Source organism: Panthera leo, chromosome D1 (assembly GCF_018350215.1).
Source record: "Panthera leo isolate Ple1 chromosome D1, P.leo_Ple1_pat1.1, whole genome shotgun sequence".
NCBI classification, from domain to species: domain Eukaryota; kingdom Metazoa; phylum Chordata; class Mammalia; order Carnivora; family Felidae; genus Panthera; species Panthera leo.
The window spans coordinates 98,355,829-98,368,412 of NC_056688.1; the positions used below are offsets into that span (position 1 = coordinate 98,355,829).

General features: G+C 54.7%; 1 protein-coding gene across 7 annotated transcripts in view; it reads left to right on the forward strand.

Annotated features, from left to right (window-relative positions):
- The first annotated feature begins 925 nt into the window (after positions 1 to 925).
- The window catches only part of DGKZ (diacylglycerol kinase zeta), a 33,417-nt gene continuing 21,758 nt past the window's right edge, over positions 926 to 12,584 (forward strand). For 2 of the 7 annotated variants that reach the window (XM_042904164.1, XM_042904165.1), the window contains exon 1: positions 3,131 to 3,369. In XM_042904164.1, the coding sequence (XP_042760098.1) occupies positions 3,209 to 3,369 (161 nt within the window). In that variant the 5' untranslated portion in view covers positions 3,131 to 3,208. Of the gene's footprint in view, positions 1,102 to 3,130; positions 3,370 to 12,584 lie in introns of those variants that run through there. The other 5 variants (XM_042904166.1, XM_042904167.1, XM_042904170.1 and 2 more) reach the window with 4 other exon arrangements.

The window sequence follows — 12,584 nt, forward strand, 5'->3', positions numbered from 1 at the left end:
AATTCTTTCCCCTTCACTTTGGCTTCTTTTTTCTATATAGCACACCCAACATTATGTCATGTATTATTTGTTTCCTACATGTCTTCCCCACTAGAATCTAAGCTCTGTGAGGTTAGAAGCCTGTTTCCTTGCTCACTGCTATATGGTCTGATATAGTGCTCGATGCATAGAAGATACTCAATAAATATTCACTGAGTGAATTAATTTGTAAACCCTTTACCTCTTATCTAATCCCCACCAAACTCCATGGGCCCAGTTATTACTATTGCCCCCCTTCCATCTCACAGATGAGAACACTGAGGCCCAGAAAAGCTCCGAGATATATATTCATCAGTTTTTCTGTTTCTATCCCACCTTACTCCAGAAAGGATTTAACGTGACTCAGAGAAGTAGCCCTCTCTGATCTGATTCAGTAAATGACAGGAACGGACCATGAGCCCACATCTTCTGACTCTGTTCTGGTTACTTTTCTCACTCCACCGCTGTCCCGTGTGCCCACCCCCGGTCTGATGCTGACAGAGGTGTTAAGGAGAGAGAGGTGTGTAGGGGCTAGGCACTGCCCGCCATGTAGCCTCATAGTTGTGATGAAGAGATCTTAGCAGGACCAAATGGTGACGATCCGAGAGGCTGAATGGAGAGGAAGGCCAGACTGAGGTTGAGGTTCGGGTTCCAGCCCAGGCAAGCCAGGCGGCTGAGTGGCAGCCTCTGACTCCGGCTGTCTCCTGGCAGCTGGGCTGGACTTGTCCTCACCTGCCTGCCTCTTGCCCTCCCATGCAGCCTCTCTTCCCAGCCATTCTCCTGCCCCAGTCAGCGGAAGGCGCCTACAAGGCCTGTGGTCCTCTTCTGGGGCAGCCCGCTGGCCTCTCGCAGGGCCCCCCCCCCCAAATCAGGAAGTGCCGAAAGAGGAAGAGAGTCGCCGGGCAGGATGAGCGTACTGGGGGCTGGCCACAGAACCGGGGGAGGCTGCGATGAGGCCACAGCTCTGGGCCCCGCGGAGGCGCTGGGGACAGAAGAAGGGGAACGGCCGGGGGCACTGAGGCAGATGTGGCGCTACCGTTCCTGGGACGTGCCACAGATCCCAGCAGAGGCCCCCCAGACACAGTAGGTACTCGAGGTGGCCCGGGAATGGGCATAGCAATGTCTGGCCCTCTCTGAGTCCTTTATCTGTGGTGGGGGGGGGGGGGTGGCAAAAGTGAGGTTACCCACCCGTTGTCCAGCGGCTCTGCAGAGGCTCAGCAAAGGGCAAAGGGTTCTTGACAGGGTGAGGGGAGTTCTGATGTTTGAATTGCTGGGAGGCAGTGTGGTGGGAGGCTAAGAGTTGAGCGAGCTAGTAACAGGAGGATCTGGGAAGCACAGCCCCCACAGGAATGTGGCGTTGGGTGTTGTAACGCTGTGTGCAAACTCCGTGGGGTCTTCAGCTGCCTCCGGTCTGACACTGTCAGAGCTTGGGGTCAGAACCATTGGGAAACATCCTCAGAGGGAACCATACACCCCAGGAGGACAGTGTCAGACCCATTTGGGGATTTCACTGCCCTCCTCCTGGCCACCCTGGCACCTGTGCTGGCTGGAGGGCTGGTACCCACACCTCCCTGGTCACACTTTCTCCGGGCCTACAGGAACCTTGAAGGACACTGGAAGAAGGTTCTGAGCTTCTGGGCACTGGTTGTTTCTCAAAACCACAGGTTTGCCCCGAGCATTGGTTATATGTGGCTGGTTAAGGCTGGAAAATGGGCTGCCAGAACCCCAGAGAAGAGGGTGAAAGTGAAGGTGACACAGGATGTGGCTTTGCAAAAGGAGTGCTAACAGAAACAGCGGGCAACTGATGTGGGCATCGGGGTGACACAGTTTGGGAGGAAGAGGACCGTGATCTCCGGGTTCCTGGCCTCCCCTTGTCAGCCCTGTGGGGACTGTCAGAAGCTGCCCCAGCCGTTGATTCCCAAGCACGTGTGCTGGTTGTGCCACCCCAGTTGACTGCTCTGGTTCCAACTGCTTTCCTCGTCTCTAGAGGGGGACAATCTCTGTTGCCTTTGGGGGTGTGTTTGCAAGGCATATTTCTGGGTGAGTGATGTGTGTATAAGAGGGATGTGGCAACGTGTAACTGTTGTCCTAGGGGGGTATTCGTGAGTAGGAGAAAGATGTGTACGTCCTCTGTGGGCGTGCATGTTGGTGAATGAGAGTGTGGTCCTTGTGTGTATGTGTGTATGAGTGTGTAAGAAGTGTGCACGTGACTCCTGTAGTGTCAGAGATCTACAGGACCCACTGGGTATTGTGTTGGGAGAACACTGTGTTAGGAGTGTGTGAAAGGGTTGGAAACAACTGTGAATAGCTGAGGAGAGATTAACTTGTATGAGAAACGTGTATGTTCTTTGCTGGTGTGTGCCAGGGTCACGAAGTGACTTTGGTCCTTGGTATATATATCTGAGTGTGAGAGGCTGGGGTGGGAAGTGTTAGCTTAAGTAATGAGTGAGCCTAAGTGTGTGTGAGAGGCGTGTTTGTTCTGTGTATGGGGAGCACTGTGTGACTTGTGTTCCTGGGGGGTGTGATTTGGGAGAGCCAAGGGGGTAAGTGTGGAGACGGTATGAGTGGTTGTGAGTGGGCACAGGGGGTGCAAGAGAGGTGTCTATACCGGTGTGGCTGTGGGAGGGAAGGGGGGGGGGTGACAGCTGCCCTCGCGAGTGTTCACTTGTGACTATGTAGGTTGTTCGGGGAGGGGCTACGGGGAGGAAAAGATCGTGTGCGTCTGGCTGCGCTCAGCGCGGGCGTGTCAGGCCGGAGGAGATAATGTGGGATCCAGGCGGACCAGCCCGGGGATGGGGAGGCGGGGGGATGGGGAGGCGGGGCCCCCGTGCCCCCGCCCCTTCCTGGCCCCGCCCCCACCGAGGCAGGTTGCGGCGCGGCCGGTGGCCGGCAGAGGGCGCCGCGAGCCGGTGCCGCCGCGCAGCCGAGGGGGCGTGCTCGGCGACGGGCAGGCAGCGGCCCGGCCAGCTATGCGGGGTCCTGCGGCCGCGGCTGGCGGCACTTCCTGGAGCCGCGGCGGCCGCTTCCCGGGCACCTGGGCGTGGGACGCGGGGGCGCGCGGCGCGGGGCGGGCGGAACGAGGGCGCGCCATGGCCGCGGCAGGCGGCGCGGAGCCGGCGTGCTGAGCCCCGGCCGCCCGCCCGGCATGGGCGTCTCCCGCGGGCCCGCCGCCGGCCGGGGCTAGGGCCGGATGGAGCCGCGGGACGGCAGCCCCGAGGCCCGGAGCAGCGACTCGGAGTCGGCCTCCGCCTCGTCCAGCGGCTCCGAGCGCGACGCCGGTCCCGAGCCGGACAAGGCGCCACGGCGCCTCAACAAGCGGCGCTTCCCAGGGCTGCGGCTCTTCGGGCACAGGTGAGCGCGGCGGCGGCGGCGGCGGGGTGGGCACCGCGGTAGCGGGCGGATACCGCTCCTGGCACCGGCAGGCGTCCCTCGGCCGTCTCGGGACTGACACCGAGTGGAGGTCTCCCCCGGGCACCGGCGGTACGGGCTGCCTTGGGTTGGCTCCGCGTCGGGGTCATCCCTCAGCGTCCCGGCACTGGCACCGCACGGAGGTCTTTCCCAGGCACCGGCAGCTTAGCGTGCCTCCTCTGTGGTACCGAGGCAGGGTCAGCTTCCAACTTGCCTGCAGGGAGAGAGAAGCACCTAAGCCCCTTGGCACCAGCAGGTAGGGCCCTCGTGGCTGGCCACTCACCCCTTCTTGGCACTGAAGAGAACAGGGCCCCCTCTGAGCCTCCTGGCCACAGTGAGGTGGGGGTCACGCCGTCACCCTCCTCCCCTCCGCCCCCCGGGCCTCGGTGGGGCCGTTTGCCTACCATCACTGCATGACATTTGCAGAACATGGCCTCTGTTGATACTGTCACAACACATGGCTGTCCCAGAGCGCTGGTTACTGAGCTAATTGCTCATCACTTTAAGCCTCTCCCTGGGATTGGGGGGTGCCTGGCCACCTGTGTTCTATATTGCTCTTAGTTGGTGGAGAGACCCCAGTCTCTACCTCTGCTAGGCAGTAGGCATCTCTCCCCCTACCCGCTTCCAGCCCTTGCTGGGAAAGGGATGGGGTGCGCTGCAGTCTGGAACGTGCGCTGGCTGTTCAAGCCCCAGCCTGCCCCCTCCACCGGCACACCAAATGTCATCAGCAAAGCCTGGGACAGGGCTTTGACCAGGACTCTGGTGAGGAGCCGGGGAGGGGTGTGGAAAGATTGAGTGCAGGCAGCTCATGGCATGTGTACCAGTGTTGGCTTGGAGCCGCTTCCAGCCATGCAGCCCTGGTGTAAGGTGAGGGAAGGTGGTGGGGCCCCATGAGTATCCCACCTGGCTCCCTGGGCTTTTTCTTAACTGACTCCTGCCCTTCTCCAGTGGCTGGGGAACTTGCAGCCAATTGGCTAAGGACCCCAGAGCCAACTCAGGCTGGACTCTGATCCCTTGGAGCCTGCCCAAGGCCTCCCTCTCACTTTTCTTTGGTTGCCCAGGCTTCAAGGCATTCAGCACAACCCCCTCTCTGAGCTTTGCCCTGATCCTTCCCGGGGTAGACTTTACCCACCAATAATGTGGACAGTTTTCTCCTATTGTGCGGGTTGGCGTCCCTGTAATGCTGACCTATGCCCTCTGCCAGCCTTACCCTGGCCAGGGCTCTGTTCCTTGTATCTGTGTCACCAAGCACACCCAGAGATCAGGATTCTCACACTGGCAGATGGAGCTCTGTGGGCTCTTGTGAAGCCACACAGGCTTCAATGTCATATAAAACAGGGCAGGGAGCAAGGCTTCTCGTACCTCTGTTTTGTCACCCACAGCCCTGCAAGATGGAGCAGTTTACACCCAGCTCTGCAGGATGTAGTCTCCAGTTTTCGCAGGCTCCGGAGGGGGAGGGAGGGGCTCCACCAGAGGCTTCCTGTCCCTGCCCACAGGGTACCAAGCGTTGAGCTCTTGTGACCTGTGGCTGTGCCGGTTCTGAAGGGCACAGGTTTGTGCATGTAGAGGTGAACTTCAGGCACATTCAGGAGGAAGAACAAGAAGCAAGAAAATCAACAAATACTTTACATAATTCTCTAACATAAGCAGAACAGGTGTTATTTTTCCATTTTTATAGATGAGGAAAAACACGAGCTTAAGGAGATAAGTAGTTTGCCTAGAGTCACATAGCAAGTAAGAGGCAGAGATAGAGTTGTAACTCTAGTCCAGAACCCTTTCTCTATACCAGGTTCCTGAACAAAACATCACAATGACCTAGGGAGCTTTAGGAAATTCAGATTCCTAGATCTTATCCTTAGCATGCCTGACTCATCAGGTCTGGAGGTTGGGCCTGGGTGTTTTTTAAAGCTTCCCAAGTGTTTCTAAAGTGCGACCAAGTTTGAGAACCATAGTATTACATCACTCTGGGGATGGTAAGTGATCTGATAGGCTGCTTAATAAGAAGGAAATCAAACAGCACCTCGGGAAGCATGTAAGGAGTGTCTCTGCATAGTAGCACTGTGCTGGGGGCACTGGGGCATTCAGAAATTAATGTATTTGGAAAACCAAGTAGAGTCAGGGAGAGGGCAGTGGAGGAAAAGCCCTCCCCGATAGTCCTGGGAAGAGAATCAGATGCCCACTGAGGCTGACCCCCACCCCTTGCTTTGATTGGAGGGAGGAGGGCAAACATTGGGAATAGTGCACTTGCCTTGGGCACTGCCCCTTTAATGTTTTTTATTTGGTCCAGCCATGTTCGCTGGTTGCCCATCTCGGGTAAAGGTCCCGGTGCCCCAGCTGAAGCCAGCGTCCCCGTCTTTTCCCTAGGCTCCGTGCTCATCCTTAACCAGGCTCTCGTGCTTCTCACTGGGTTTCCGCCCTCTGCATTCACCCTATCCTGTTCCCCTTCCATCCAGTACACACCTTAGAGCTTGGGGCTGAGGGACCTGGTAAGTGAATTGTCAGTGGCTAGAAGGGAGGACCGAGGATAACAGATTGCTGGTGACTGCTAAAGCTGGGTTGGGAATTCTGCATTCGGATCTTGGCTCAGTGGTTGAGTTCTATAATCGGCGCTCTGCTGTGGGCTTGGGAGGGGTAGTGGTGGTATATGGGCCGCGTGTTCATCATTGCTGATCTGGTCAGGTACAACGGTCTCTGAATGACAGCCTCTTTTGCATCTTCCTTAAAGAGGCTTGTCCTTGAAGCCCATCTGAGACCCCTACAACTGGCTTCACCCTCTTGAAATCTGGGGAGCAGTAAGAATCCCTTCTCTTTCAGCGCAGTAAGACAAAAAGCTAGGCCATGATCCTCCCAAGCTCCATCCCACCTTATGGGTCCTTGCTGGGAACCATCAGCCCCTCCTGGAAGAGGAGGTTATAGGCCCTGCCCAAATCCCAGGGCATATGGGTTTTCTTCCCTCTGTTCTTACCCTTCAGATCCTATTGGCCTAAGGGCGGGGGGGGGGGGGGGGGGGTCGGTCAGAAGTGAGAGGGAAGGTGACTCTGTCTCCTCCTCATGGCCCACCTGGAGAGAGGACTCACTTATCCTCTGGCTCGGTCCCAGCAGCCTGACCCAAGGCAGGTCACGCAGCTTGTGGATTAACTGGTTTTGCACCCCAGGGGCATCAGAAATTACCTGGCACTTCACACACCTAGACGTAAAGGAGCCTGGGCCTACAGAGCCCCTGGGAGCCTGATCATTGGCTCTGCCAATGTCATTCGTTCCCAGAGGGCAGGAAACACACCTGTGGAACAAGTTTGAAACAATAGGTCCCATTCAGAGGTGATGCCGCATGGTCCGGAAGTCCAGACTGGTAGAGGGTGCCCATTGGGGTGCCTGAGCTGGAGTTTGGGTTGATTTTGCAGTGGTTGGGGAGGCACATGTTGAGGGATGCCTCATGCAGAGGCGAGAACCCCTGTCTGTGGCACCAGGATATCTGGGAGCAAAGGAACCTCTTTGAGTTGTTTGTCTTAGGCTGATGCTGGGAGTGGCCCAGGTGTCCAGAGGACCAGGTGCAAGCTAGGGTCCCTGGGTTCCTACCAGTTTGAGAAGGGACCCCAGTGGCTGAGCTGTGCATCAGTTCACCCCATTCTGCCCACCCACCATGCAACATTGTGTGCCATTGTGGATCCATCTGAGGTTGGGAACCAGGACAGGACTCTCACAGTCTTCCTCCGCTGCCACACACCCGCCAGAGTCTCTCTGGCTTACAGGTCGGGGGAAGGGTTGGGCGACTCTTGTCATTTTGTCTCCTGCCATATTCCCAAAAGGTCAAATCTCAGGATACAGAGCCACCCAGCTGGCAGAACAGGAGAGTGGGTGTCCTCCCAGGCAAGGACAGAGAAAGGACTGAGTGACCCTAGTCAAAGAAAGCCTAAGCCCTGGGCAGCTGGAGGTAGGGGAAAAAGAATCAGACTCTCCTCAGCTTCCTGGAGACCTCTCCAGAATTCACCAGTCATCCCCCAAGCAGAGGAGGAAGTGAGTGGGCATATCGGCCCTGAGGCTTGGCCTGTGCTGGGCTCTAGGTGAAGCAGGGGTTGGGTCCCTATATCCCTACGAAGGCAAGAGAGAATTTTAAGGTCCAGAAGCTGATGGGCAACTTGTCCTTGCAGTATTTCTATAGCGACACAGGGGGGCGACAGCTACCATTGTGGAGAGGGTGGTGGGAGGGGAGATTCTCCTTCCAGCTAGTCCACTTGTACCAAACATCTGCTTTGGGTGGACCTACGGATACCTCCTACTGGCGAGTTACCTGCCACTCTGGCTGCCAGGGCCGAGCCAATCAGAATGAGGCAGAGGGCAGGCTAGGCGGGAGCTTTCACATCACCTGGCCCAACCCCTCACTCTCCCTAAAGTTTGAGGCCTGGCGATGTGGCCTTGACTGGGCCAGAGTCTCACAGATAGCTAGGGGTTACCTGGGACTCCAACACTGGTCCCCTAACCCCAGGATCATGTCAATTTGTACCACAGCTCAGGACCCCACAGTCTTCCTTGCTTTCTGAGGAATCCTCATCTGGTGCCTTCCAACCTGCCCTCCTCCCTTCCCCCTCTGCCTCTCCTTCTGGAGGCTGCCACTGCCACCTGAGCAGTTCTGTACGTCAGCATGGGAGGCAGTGTAGATGAGAAGAGGGAGCACCTGCCTCTAGGCTCACCAGCTCTCCTCGTTCCTGGGCGAGATTAGTGGGTGCACCTCTGGGTGCTACCAAGCACTCATTTCTTGCTCCCCAGGACTGCTTCCTCAGTTTCCTTTGTGGAGCCCCTGATACCCTTAGGTATCAGAACTGCCTCCATAGTTCTCAACATGGGACCCGCCTGGCATTCTAGTCACAGGTGTGAGCCTTGGAAGGCAGTTCTGAATGGGAAGAGTGGACAGAGCAGTGACCAGATGCCCTTGAGGAGCAGTCTGTCATTATCGATCTTTGTTTTTTGCCCCCTTCCTCAGTTGAGACACCAGGGACTTGGTTAGGTGATGGAGAGCAGGCTTGAGTGAGGTCCAGGGCTCCGTGGCTGAGGGAGAAGAGGGGGAAGCTGAGGACAGGAGCACTCCCACCCTCCCCTACCCTCCCCTGCATCCAGGTGAGTGATGCACCAACTCCTCTTCGGCAGAGTTAACAGACGCCCGAAGCCTGTAAATCTATCCGGTTCGTGTAATCCTTGCAACACTCGTGTGGTTGGCTTTATTCCCATTTTACAGATCAGAAACAAAGGCTCAGAGAGGTCAGAGGCCTGGCCCGGTATCACACAGCTCCCGCTGGGTCTTTTCACAACATAGGCCACCCTACCTACTAGCACTCTTTTCTTCTGTTTTATTTTCCCATCTCCAAACTGGTAGAGCCTATAAAGGGGTTTGAGCGCTCTGTGAAATTAAGAGATTTTTGTCTGGTATGGGAGTGGAGTGAGACCCATGAGATGTTCTTCTCCTAGACCCCAAGGGAGAACTGCCACCAGGACCCTAGCTTCAAGGCTGGGTGGGAGGACCCTTGGTAATGGGACTATGGGAGTATGAGGGAGAACGGGTTGTAAAAGCAGATTGTCATGTGCTTCCTGGCTGGGTGTGGAGTGGAGGGGCAAGTCTGTGATCTTTTATCTTGCTTTCAAAATGCAGGTTGCAGAAGGCTCGAGACATTTTCAAAGGAACCCTTGATATTGCCCTGAGGTCACTGGGTGGCCTGTGGCCTGTGGCCTGGGGAGAGGTGCTAGGGAAGAGAGCACAGTGCGCTGGGTCTCATTTGTACTCAGCATCTCACGGTGAGAGGTCTGAAGAGAGAAGGGCCCCAGAGCCCTCTCCCTCCCTTCCAGAGACCTCCTCCCCCTTGCGCCTGGCACAGTGCCAGTCCAGAGCTCCCACGTAGAGGCCTCTCCCCTGCCAGGGCTGAGCCCGATCACAGCACATGCCAAAATAGCTGTCTGGGAGCCTGGGCCTGCACCACCCACGCCCCGGCATCAGCATCTCGCGGGTTAACAGCTTGCCTGGCTCTCCGCCCCCCCTTCCCCAGCTTGCTGACATTTTACTAAGGCGGGGGTGGTTGTGAAAGGGAGCAAGCTGGTTCCTGCTCCCCAGCCCACACAGACACCCCACTGACACAACCTGCCACCCGCTCACCCTCCTCTGGAAGACATCCTCTGGGGGGAGACCTTCCGGCCCCACAGACATGGGGTTCCTACCATGAGACAGTGAAAAGGACACAGCTGGGGTTCCATGCCACTGTTGAGACCCATACATGGAAGACCCAGGGTGACCTGAGAGAGCTGTCTTTTTTTTAGAAATTATTTTAAAACTCGGGGCACCCAGAGGGCTCAGTCAGTTAAGCATCTGAGTCTTGATTTTGGCTCAGGTTACAATCTCATGGTTCGTGGGTTTGAGCCCCGTGTCAGGCTCTGTGCTGGCAGTGTGGAGCCTGCTTGGGGTTCTCTGTCTCCTCTCTCTCTCTGCCCCTCCCCTGCTCACTCTTTCTCTCCCCCAAAAATAGATAAACATGAAAAAAAATTATTCTAGGGGCACCTGGGTGGCTCAGTTGGTTAAGTGTCTGACTTTGGCTGAGGTCATGATCTCACAGTTCATGGGTTTGAGCCCCACATTGGGCTCTGTGCTGACAGCTCAGCCCAGAGCCTGCTTTGGATTCTGTGTCTCCCTCTCTGTATGCCCCTCCTCTGCTCACACTCTGTCTCTTTCTCTCTCTCAAAATTAAATAAACATTAAAAAATTTTTTTTAATTTATTCTATTAAGAAATTATTTTAAAATCTTTTAAAAAGTACAAATTATTTTACAATTAGAAAAGGGGCACCTGGGTGGCTCAGTCAGTTAAGCATCTGACTCTTGGTTTCAGCTCGGGTCATGATCTCATGGTCGTGAGTTCAAGCCCTGCATTGGGCTCAGTGCTGTCAGTGAGCAGCCTACTTGGGATATTCATTCTCTCTTTCTCTCTCTCTCCCTCCTTCCCTCCATCCCCCCTCTCTCTCCCCCCTCTCCCCTTCTCCCCCTCCCTCCCTCCCTCTCTCTCTCTCACTCTCTCTCTCTCTCTCTCAAAATAAATTTTTAAAAAAGTACACAGAATAGCATAGCACCTACCACTTAGTTCGGTGAAATCTTATCACTGTGCCATGTTTACTTTAGACAGAGATGGGAGCCCCATGTCTCCCTCCTCAGAGGAAACCACAATCCTGATTTTTTTTTGATGTTTGTATTCTCGTGTCTTTTAAACATTTTTCCTGCATAGGCATTTATCCACAGCAACATATAGTACTGTTTTGTGTAGTTTTGCACTTGATTTAAATGGTATGCTGTACATATTCTGAATTTAGGTTTTTCTCTCCAGGTTGTTTTGGAGATTTAACCATTTTGAAACATGAGCTCTGATGAACCCATTTTGATTCCTATATACTATTCCTTTTTGTAACTGTATGGCGAGCTGTTTGCCCGGTACCCTCCTGATGGACATTTAGGTTGTTGGCAGTATTTTTGCCATTGCAAGCAATCCTTCAGAGACTATTCGAGTACACAGCTCCTTGTGTGTTCAGTCTACCAGCGTGTGGTTACAGAGTGGTGTTATCTTCCACTTAGATAGTGGTTGCCAAGTTATGCCCCAAAGTGGTTGTCTTAATTTTTAGGCCTCTGGAGTTATTTCCTTTCTTTAAAGTTTTGGTCAACTGAGAAACTGGTTACAATGAACAAGTTTTCAAGCTCCCATGAGGAAGACAAGGTGCATTTTATCCCCATTTATCAGATGAGGAAATTGAGGCTCAGACACGGTAAGAGACTTGACTTGAGGTCCTCTAGCTGGTCACATGCAGAACCCCTCTGGACCTTTGAGTCTATAAACCCTCGCAAAAGTTCTGTCTCCTGCAACCTCTCAAAGAGATTTTAGACACAGTATCTGCCTCAAAGGCAGGAAAAAACCCCTCTGTGTGGTGCATGGAAGCAGGGCAGGGGGCGACGGGGTGCTGGGGCTGACAGCTGATTCTGAGATCTTCTAGGGGGCGGAGGAGGGAGCAACACAGACAGAAAGCTCAGAGAGGGAGTTAAATTTTGAATGAGGGATAAGGCATAATGCTGCTCTGGCAGATGGGGAATGGGGACCTGCTACAGATATAGGAGAAGGCAACAAGATGGACCAGTCACGAGGGAAGAAGGACTTGGGGGCCAGCGGGGAGACTGGGAGACATATCAGCAATCCCATCTGGGATCAGTTTCAGTGTGTGCCTCTAAGACACAAAAGCTCAGCCCAAACCAGCAGCTCCCCCACCCAGTGCTGGCAAGAAGGCCTCAGGAGCTGGCCAGCCTCTGGGTCGCTGTGCCTGAAACCCTTTGCTCTCAGTTTAATCCATGAGACTGAGCCTGGACCATTCACTTTTTCCTCCATTCACTCATCAAACCACGTCCTGCACTTCTAGACCCTGGGGATGCAATTATGAGCAGTTCATAGTCCCAGGAGCTCACAGTTTGGGGGGTGAGGGGGAAACAGATTTGCAGACTAGCGCTGATGGCCGAGAATAACTGAGAGAGGGCCTGAGCGTGGGAGCTGCTAACCCCCCGGGAGAGGGGGCTGGGAGGAACTTTCCACCAGAGCCCATGTCTGAGCCAACTCTGAAAAGACAAGAGGAAAAAGATGAGAAAGGTCACTAAGCAGAAGAGGGGAGTGGTATTCCAGATAGACTGCTGGGTGCCAAATGCACAGCCACAAAGAGACCTACTAGACGTAGAGAGAGGGATTTCAAGAATGGCCCTAGAGCAGAGTCCGAGTTGGAATCCCAGCTCTGCCACTTACTAGCAGCAGCCTGTTTGACCACAGGCAAGTTATCTCATCTCTTTGTGCCTCAGTTTCCTCACCTGTAAAAAGGAGATAATAATACTGTTCATTTTTATGAAGTTCAATGGGTTTATGTTTGTAAAATGCTTAGAACGGTACCTGGCACAGAATGAGTTATGTATCTGTCAAATAAAATGTAAAAAGTACAGGAGAGATGGGAGAGGAGGCTGAGAAGCCATTTGAGTGCCAGGCCCAGGGCTTGCATTTTGCCCAGCTGAGAGTGGACGGCCAATCAGGAGCAAGTGGACACTCTAGAATGAGCTGTGGTACCTGTGGGAGGACGGCTTGAGGGGGGTGGCCCTCCCGGAATGGAT